The 10152-nt window shown below is 44.0% G+C and overlaps 1 protein-coding gene across 1 annotated transcript in view; it reads left to right on the forward strand.

Annotated features, from left to right (window-relative positions):
• The window catches only part of LOC128437237 (dorsal-ventral patterning tolloid-like protein 1), a 36862-nt gene that overhangs the window by 25977 nt on the left and 733 nt on the right, over positions 1-10152 (forward strand). Inside the window, 7 exon segments of the mRNA XM_053419302.1 lie at positions 3315-3440; positions 6665-6792; positions 8602-8785; positions 8788-8814; positions 9836-9912; positions 9914-10051; positions 10053-10088. Coding sequence (XP_053275277.1) covers positions 3315-3440; positions 6665-6792; positions 8602-8785; positions 8788-8814; positions 9836-9912; positions 9914-10051; positions 10053-10088 — 716 coding nt within the window.

Genomic DNA, 10152 nt, shown 5'->3' on the forward strand with positions numbered 1-10152 from the left:
TCAAAGCTCGGTCGCTCTCCGGCTCGCGGCCGCTTCATCAACAACAAGCTGGCGACCTCATCGAGGGTCAGAGGTAACATGACCTCTCCATCGGCGCCTCTGATTGGCTCAGGGTCTATCCTAATATTTGGGGGAATGGATGGATCCAACCTCAATGGTGCGGATCGTTGTTTAATCCATTCTCCCTCAGAGGGAAAACGTGCTGTGTCCAGATTCCACGCTGGGAGCTGCTGCAGCTCTGGATCAACAAGGTTCTAAATGAGACTGACCACACACACTGCGCTGGACTCAAGGAAACTGTAAGCTAGAAGAATCAGGGCTGAGCAGTCAGGTCCATTTTAAACAGCCACTATGCTCGTACAAGACAAATAGGAAAGGGAACATCACCTGAATGAATAGATGCCAAAGTCCCTTGGAGAACTTTGGCCCTTTTTAAGTTTAGAACATTTCTCAGATTTAAATGCAGTGGTGGGAAAGTTTTGATATATTGATAATACGCAGACTGGAGCCAGACATGTAGACAGTGGCAATGTCTTAAACCCCCATTTGCTCATAGCTCAGGTAGAATATGATCACCTCAAGCCCCTCTTTCCATGTTCAATGACAACTGTTAACTGGGATAATCAACAAAGACATCTTGATGACGTTCTCATTGATTTGTGAACGTAGCGTGGATCCACGTTATTAGGATATAAACCGAGTGTAAATGTTGTTAAACGTCCAACATCTACATCTTAAAGCTCGACCACGATACAAAATCAACCGTCCTTACTTGAAAGATAAATTCCATTATTTGAGATGCTTCAGAAAACAATTTGTCTGCAAATTTGTTTAAGAAGCTTTTCACTTGTGGATTGAATTGTATTGTTTTAGCCTTACACCATTATTGATAGGATAGACAGAAAGGAATTGGGAGATATAGTATGGATATTATATCATTTCATTTAGAACAATTAGTACTTGTAGTGGAATTTGGACACAGCTTTGATTTTCCTTTCTAAAAACACAACAAATGTTTCCATCTCGTCGCAACAGGGATGAATTTGTTGAATCTTTTTAAGAAGCTGTCCCTGAAGAGAAGATCTAGCTTTCGGCTTCTCTCTGCTCAAACTGATCAGCTCGGACAACTTCACCTCGACTTCTCGGCTGCTTCTCGTCCTTGCATCAGAAGAAGTAGAGCAACTGTCAGAATCCCTCTACCTGCAGAAACACGCAGGAGAGAAACTTCTCACTCAGACACAGATATCGTGTTTCTGTCTTTATATCAAAAGTCGAGTGACTCAGCTTTTGCCAGAAACTTCCGGGGAAAGCTTTGGGTTGGTGACAAGCCAACAGCTTTGGGGAGGTCCCTTCAGCCTCCCACATACTACTAATCCATGTGTGTGTGCGAGTCTGTGTGTGTGTGTGTGTGTGTGTGTGTACGCGTGCACGTGGATTGTGTGCTTGACCTGAAGAAAGCTACAATGAATACTGCGTAGCGTCCACCGCAAAGCTTCTTAGCCTCTGATAGGGTGAGACTGAGCCCACAATAGCACTGTAATACCACATCAGACACAGACACACACACACACACACACACACACACACACACACACACACACACACACACACACACACAGACACACACAGAGGGATTTAGTGGTTTCATTAAAAGCAGATCTCGTTTGATTCCCAAGCTCTTGAGTTGAGGTGAGACTCGGCGTCTGTGTCTAATCTCACATCTCTTTATAGGAATCTATCCCGCGCTCACACACTCACACACTCACACAGACACACACACTCCTCAGTCTTCCTGTGTGGTCATGTGTCCATCTCCTCTGTCCTTTAAACCGTCAGCGATGTAATAAAAGGTGGAGGTCCCACACAGAGGGGAGTCTGTCCGGCTTCTTCCACCTCCACCCGGTGAGCCGCTCTGGTTCCTCCAGTGTCAGGGCCTCAATGAAGGGCTTTAGTCCTGAGGAGGAGACGTGTGGTCGGGAAGAAAAGTCACAAACCAGAGGATGAGGGAGAGAAAATGAGGGAGAAGCAAGAAAACACAATTGTTGTCTGCATAACTCAATCAAACATCTTATAGTCACGCTTTGGTGCATCTCACAAAAGAAGCACCTCTGCAGCGATATGATTCTTGAACGTTGATCTTCAATGAGCTGGTCCAGGACATGTGCTCTATGTCAGATATATAGTGTGCAATGAGATTTCAAAGTCCTCCTCTGGTAATAATCAAGTTCTAAACATGTCAACATGCCTCCTTGTTCCTTTTCTACGATAAAAGTCATATTTTGAGCTTCATGGTGAATATTTCATCCCACTGAAAACAGCTGATCTGAAAACAGCTGTTAGTTTCAGTGAATCTTCAAAGCCAAAGTTTTTAACCACGACCCTGAGGAGGAGCCCGGAGACAGTGATTCACGCCAACTGAACCAGAAACACACACACACACACACACACACACACACACACACACACAAATTAACTTAAATCTTCCTTACGCTGTCTTTTGTCTTTCTGAATTGTTTCACTGCACATGAATGTTAGTGTTTCACAGTTTGAGGTCATTCCTATCATCAGACCTTCTTCTTCCTGCAGCCCGTCTTTTAGAAAAGCTTCAGATGTTTGCATGGTATCAATGTGAGCTGCAGACAGTGTTTTAAAGCTGAGGATGGTTCTGAGTTCTCCACCATCTCCTCAGGCTTTATACATCTCAGACCTGGAAACAAAAACTTCAACTTGACACATGACTTCAGTTCTGTGTGAACATGTTAGTTTGAACTAGAGCTCAACCGACAAAAGTCAGTCGATATGATTATATTAGTTTTATTTTATTGTTTTGTATCTATACATTTCATCTATTTATAATAAAATGTATTGGTTATAAATTGTGAAATATTAATCCTGTCTTTATCATCAGGGTTTGATAACAACATATTTTTTAAGCATTAGCTCTAAAGGACTTTGTTGGAAACTTATAAAACTTTATGGTTCAACTGTAGAATATCAAGTCAAAATGTAATTTCCAGTTCATGACAATTTGATAACATCTTTGGAATCATTGACTATTATTTTTTAATTTAAATATTGCAATATTGGAATAATTATTGGCTCCCAAACATCGGTTGAGCTCTAGTTAAGACCCCTGTTTGTTTCTGTTCATCATGTTGCTGCCTCCTTCCTTCACTGATCCCTTCTTCCTCCTCCCCGTCCTTAATGTCTCCACCCCCCCATCCTCCACTCCCCCCCCCCCCCCGCCTGACCTCCTGCCTCCGTCTCTTCGCTGTTTCCACACGAGTGACGTGTTGCATGTGTGTCCCTCACAGACAAGGATGAGTGCAGCAAGGACAACGGCGGCTGCCAGCACGAGTGCATCAACACAGTGGGCTCGTACGTGTGTCAGTGTCGCCACGGCTTTGTGCTGCATGAGAACAAACACGACTGTAAGGAAGGTGGGTTCCACGTGCACTCACATCCGCACTGGCACACAAACACCGGGACGCACATGCACGTCTTCACACATCCACACAAGCACGAGAACGTCCACCGTCCATCGTACGGGCCCTACTCTGTCCACCCACATCAGCGTCCCCAGGAGAACAGGATGGTCCTCCCCATTTGAGTGGTCTGCACAGTTGGAACCTGCTCACAGAGCTGGAGGCTGGAGGCTGTGGACTCAAGTCACAAAATGTCTGATACTTGACTTTGACTCGATTGATGAAGGACTTGAACTTTGAGATCGGACCGGACGTAGATGTGATTGATCTTGACTCTTGAAAAGCAAAATTCTGGCAAGTCGTCAGCCTATATCTTAACTTTTGACTTCTCAACCGTCCCTTTAAATTCTAAAGAGCTGCACAGAAGTTCACACAGTCATAGATATCCGTTCCCCTAAATATGCTTGTTTTTTTCCATCAAGATCCATAAATGGTTCCCTGGGAAAAAAATGGAGAAAACATGTTTTAAAATTCCTGGACTTGTCCCAGGTCCCGGATCGGCACCGAAGTTTAATGGGTTTTTTCTGCCACAGTATCCGTTCGCCAAGTGTGGTGGAAATATGTTTAGCAGTTTTTGTTTAGTTCAGTTGAAAAACAAAAGGGACAGGAGTTAAAACATAAACAAATTATTTAAACCTGACATATGACTACGACTTGACTGTTGTTCGACTTCGACTTTTAGATGTGATTCAAGTTGATGCATGAAAGCAAAAACTTTCAAATCTCAAGTTATGACTTTTGAAGTTTTTAAAAACTACCAGAAGACCTTGCTACATATCCATCATTAGACCCATATGCAAGAACATTGTTAAACAAAGCTCCTGCTGGAACATATCGTTCCTCCTGGGGTTGTAGAAAACCCTCATTGGCTGCCCCATGCTGGTCAGTGGTGGTTTCCAGCACGGTGGTTTGAAACCAGTGCGTTACCAGACCCCCGACTCTTCACTCTGAACCACTTAACTCTCACATCACTCGTGGTTTGACTTGAACTCGCTTCAAAAGACAAACAGCTCTACTTGTAAGTCACCAGCTCTACTCGCTGTGACGGGGGAAAGGTCCTCGTCAGACAGTAAACATTATTTATTAAAAGCCATTAACACATTACCATGTTCAGACACACAAAAACACACATGAAATATTATACTCAGGTCTTTGAAGTTGAACTTTTGAAGATTAACACACACATACACACCACATTAAAGGCTGCTCATAAAAGGACTCATGTTTCAAACATCTGGGAGCCCGAACGTTTCACATGTCGCTCCGTCTTCCTGTGTGTGGTTTGTGTGTGTGTGTGTGTCTGTGTGTGTCTGTGTGTGTGTGACCCAGTGAGTTTACAGAATCATGCAAAACCATCCTCCCATCACACAGCTGTGTGTGGTTATGTACATGCATACTGTGTGTGAGTGCCTGTGTGTGTACTTTAGTTTCAACAGGAGGAGAGACTGACATGTGTTGTTGACATGTTGGGTTCATGTAAGTGATGCTTGGTAGAGGTGTGTAACATCTTGTGTGTGCGTGTGTGTGTGTGTGTGTGTGTGTGTGTGTGTGTGTGTGTGTGTGTGTGTGTGTGTGTGTGTGTGTGTGTGTGTGTGTAAAGAAAATCATAAAATCACTGTGGTCGGAAAGATCCAGTTGTTTCCTCTTCATGAAATGTTAAATGAATGAACTGTTAAATTACACTTCCTGTTACTGACATTCACTCGATGTTGTGAAGGAAAGTTTAGTTCCTTACTAGAGTTTGAATTTAATGTCAGAGCTCAGTTACTTTCTTTTTAACTGTGTGACTTTTTAAAGTCTCAGTAGTTTGTGATGAATGACTCTGTGACATTCTCATTTACATTCATACGTTTGTTCTTGTAAATTCATCTCACTCTGTATGTGGGTCCAAATAAAAAGTGTGACTCTGTAACACAGCTCGTTGTCTTGTAAATGCCTCCCATCACCTCACTGGGCCACTTTGTTCATCTCACACCACACATCCAAACTGGTGCACATGTCCAGTCTCTGTCTGAACGCTCCTGTTACCACCCGAGTTGCTGGCGTTCCAGTTGCACAAGAACAAAGTTTATGTTATCCAGCTCGCCATTGTTAGGAAAACCAGTTCAGACCAATGAATAATACACAGTAATTGGACATTACTAGGTGTATGAGGAAATTTAACAGTAGTCCTACTAAACAGTAGAAACTCACGGCTGTTACAACTTCCTAATGGGAGTTCTGAAGTCTGTGCAGTAGCGATTGTGCTTCAGTATCAAGGTCCCACCGATACACATGCTCAACCAATCGTGAGTCAGTATCAGTGTTCAGTCACGACCTTGTTTTTGAAACCAAACCTTACTGAAGAAAAACTGCACAAACAGAAAAAAGTTACAAAAATGTGTATTTTGACTTTTTGGTTTGGTCCATGTTCCAGCCATTAACATGGAGGAGGCAGGATTTATGATCTGTACTGCAGCCAGGCACCAGGGGGCGATCAAGACACTTTGGCTTCACTATTGTGCAGCCGTCATGTCGTCCATCTTTATTTACAGTCTATGTCCACACCTCTCTATGGAACTGATTATGATGAAGTTAATTCAATTTTAGACCAAAACCTAAATTCCCTCCAGCTGCAGTTTGTGGTGTTTGCAGCACATATTGTGTTTGAAGGAAGAGTTAAAAACAACTTGTGTTGATCTATAATTTGTGAATGTTATAGATTGTTGCTTCTACTAATGCAGGAAGCTTTCCAAAGTTTTTATAAAGTACAGAAACATGACATGAAACTCAATTGAAACACTTTATTTCGGGACTTGCTGACATATGCATGAAAGCTGAAAAATGAAAAATGAGTTTTTCTGTTTCTGTGACTAGTTATGATTGAAAAAATACATTGGAACCAGATAAATTGAACTTTTTCGATCTATTTTTTTGTTCTTTGTGCACAATGTTGGCACGAATGGAGCTCCCAGCAGCAGAGTCTTCGTGCAAAGCGAGCGTGCATGTGAGATTCATCCTGAACCCGTCACCAGGATGTGTTTCTTTGAGATCTCCTCTCTCTGGTCGGGTTCTCTCGTTTCTCTCCTTCCTGTTCCCTTTCCATTTCCCCTGACCTTTTCCTGTGCAGCCACGATTTTAACTTCCCCTCCGTGTGTGTGTGTGCTTGTGTGTCTCTCTGTGTGTGTGTGTGTGTCCAGCTGAGTGTGAGCATAAGATCCACAGCCCCAGCGGGACCCTGAGCAGCCCCAACTGGCCAGACAAGTATCCCAGCCGCAAGGAGTGCACCTGGGACATCACGGCCACGCCGGGCCACCGAGTCAAGATCGTGAGTTTGACTCAAATGAAGCATCCACTGAGTTCCTCTGTCTCCATGTGTAGAACCTCATGTCTCCCCCCCCTCATGTCAATGCATTATTCTGTCTGTGGGGTCACATTGTATTTAAAAAGCTTCAGGCTGCCACAGTGGTTGCTCTTTCCCGTGTTCTACATATCAAGCCCAAATGTGAATGGGGGGGGGGGGGGGGGGGGGACATGCGTGTTCATATATTCGGGTTAACTACAAGCGTGTGCTGCTCATGCATTAGTAAGAGGCCTTGGGCAATGGCCATCTGTGTCTTTATCTGTGTGTGTGTGTGTGTGTGCGTGTGTTGGTGTGTGTGTGTGTGTTTGTGGGCACGTTTGAGCGTGTAAGCATTTCTATGATGATAAATATCGTTGTCTTCCGATTTTCTGATTCATCTTTTAATCCGAACCAGAAACAGTTGGAATTACCCTTCAAAGAAACAGTGTTGGTTCTCATAGAGAAACTCAGACGAGGAGGTCGTGTGTCAAATCATAAAAAACGTATTTTCCATGGAGGTTGGTGGAAGGATGTGAGTCAGGGAAGAACCCCCCCGATTTTTTATTTTCACTTTCTTTAACGTCGTGAGATCGGCTGGTTTTCAACATCTTTCTTTGATTCTCAGAGAATTATCTGTGAATCTTGATAAAAGAAATCACAGGTTATATGTGTACTTTGTGTGTGTGTGTGGGGGGGGGGGGGGGGGGGGGGTTAGATTGGTTTGAGTCTATATCCTCAGTAATGACATCACAAGTTTAATACCAAAAATCTGAACGTATAGTCTTGAAGGTCATTCTGTTATTGCCTCCTAACTCTGAGACACACACACGCACACACACACACACACACACACACATACACACACACACACACACACAGATCCAAAACCAGTCTCACCTCAGCCACACTCAGAAAACATCTGGAAACCAGCATCCTCACCTCGGCCCACCTTCACTCTCCTGTCTCCTTCCGTCTGGGTTGTATAAATAGTGAGTTGGTTTGTGTTGGTGTGTGTTGGTTTGTCTTGAATTGTGTGTTGGTTTGTCTTGAATTGTGTGTTGGTTTGCGTTGGCGTGACAGAGTTCGGCTCAGGTAACAGTCACAGGGGTGAGTGAGTGTGTGTGTGTGTGTGTGTCTGTGTGTGTGTGTGTGAGTATGTGTGTGGGAGAGAGGCCTGCGAGGTGCGATGACTCAGCTCCCGGTGTCTTGATGAGATTATGAATCGTGACACTTTGTACAAACCGTGTCAGTGTGTATAGTCCAGGCGGGGGGTGGGGGGGGGGGGGGGGGTTCTCCCCTGATGTATTTAAAGACATGAGATTCAAACCTATTTCTATTTTCACACAACTGTCCAACCAAGACGATGTAAATTGTTGCAACACTGAGAGAAAAACTGGAATTTGGATATTTGCACTTGAAATTTGACTTTAAATGAAGAATTAGTGATGATGGTGGGAATTAACCTTTTATACCTCATAACCAGTTCTACACTAATTTATAGCGACATGTGAATGTTACGTGTGTGTGTGTGTGTGTGTGTGTGTGTCCTTGTTTTAAAGGGTCATTGCACACAAAATACAAAAATAAAGGACCCTCATCAGGAGAATTCTTCTGTCATGTCCCAGTAAGAGATTAAAACAGTAGGAAACTAACTCTGGACGATCCTCAGACCCTTAAACTCAAAGGTTTCTACTGGTTCGTCTCTCTCCCAGAGACACCATGAGACAGACGGGGACGTTCTTGTCTCAGCGCTCCCTCTCACATCTCCCCCCCCCCCCCCGTCCATGTCCACAGAGCTTCAGTGAGTTCGAGATCGAGCAGCATCAGGAGTGTGCGTACGACCACCTGGAGGCCTTCGACGGGGACACCGACACGGCGGCCATCTTGGGTCGACTGTGCGGCAGCAAGGTCCCGGAGCCGCTGGTGTCCACCGGGAACAAGATGTACCTGCGCTTCATCTCTGACGCCTCGGTGCAACGCAAGGCTTCCAAGCTACACACTCCACAGGTGTGTGTGTGTGTGTGTGTCCATTGTTGTTCACTATGTGTAGTTGTGTGTGTGTTTGTGTGTGTGAGTTTTTGTGTCATGAAGTTGGATTTGCTACAGTTTGACTAGATTTGTAGGAGCAATACCTCCCTCTGGTGGTGATGGGCAGCACACACATGATGGAAACACATGAAGTCGGATTGTTTCAGGCAAAATTTTTGAAGAACTTTGAAGAAACTGCACAACTCCTCCCAGATATAGAGAATGAATGAATGATTAATGCATTAAACATGTAACTGGGCTGCCAGTGTTTACTGGATTTTATATTTCTTATATATCTTGTATTTTAAGTTTTACACAGTTTACTTCCATCTGCTGCATCATACTAATGTTAGTGTTAGTCTAATGCACAACTTTGTATGGCTTCAGTTATTTATCTTTAAATCTGTATCTATATTTGGCTTCAATACTCTGCCTTGATTACTTACAATTTATACTTATACATAATATTTGTATTGTCATTATCTCCTTCATCACAAACTCCTTAACAGTGACAGCTTTGTAGTAGTTCTGGTGGCGAGACTTTCATCTATCATCTTTCATCGTCTATCTATCCATCTATCCATCCATCCATCATCCATCCATCCATCCATCCATCCATCATCCATCCATCCATCCATCCATCCATCCATCCATCCATCCCTCTCTCTCTCTCTCTCTCTCTCTCTCTCTCTCTCTCTCTCTCTCTCTCTCTCTCTCTATCTATCTATCTATCTATCTATCTCTCTCTCTCTCTCTCTCTCTCTCTCTCTCTCTCTCTCTCTCTCTCTCTCTCTCTCTCTCTGTCTGTCTGTCTGTCTGTCTGTCTGTCTCTCTATCTATCTATCTATCATCTATCCATCTATCCATCTCTCCATCTCATCCATCTATCCATCTATCCATCTATCCATCTATCCATCTATCCATCTATCTATCTATCTCTCTCTCTATCTATCTCTCTCTCTATCTAACAACCCTTTCCCCTGTGTGTGTCTGTGTGCAGAGTGTGGAGGTCGTCTGAAAGCAGACGTCCGTCAGAAGAACCTTTTCTCCCACTCCCAGTTCGGAGACAACAATTACCCCCGGTCACACGGACTGTGAGTGGCTGCTGACGGCAGAGCAGGGCTACGGCATCGAGCTCAGCTTCATCACCTTCGAGGTGGAGGAGGAGGCCGACTGTGGCTACGACTACATCGAGCTGTACAACGGCTACGACGCCAAACTCCCATCGACTCGGACGCTTCTGTGGCTCAGGGGTAAGAATCCGTCTTTTGTAAAGGGCTTTAGAGTTCATTCTATATTCTAGCTCTTTAAATACAA

This window comes from Pleuronectes platessa, chromosome 3, assembly GCF_947347685.1.
Source record: "Pleuronectes platessa chromosome 3, fPlePla1.1, whole genome shotgun sequence".
Taxonomy (NCBI): domain Eukaryota; kingdom Metazoa; phylum Chordata; class Actinopteri; order Pleuronectiformes; family Pleuronectidae; genus Pleuronectes; species Pleuronectes platessa.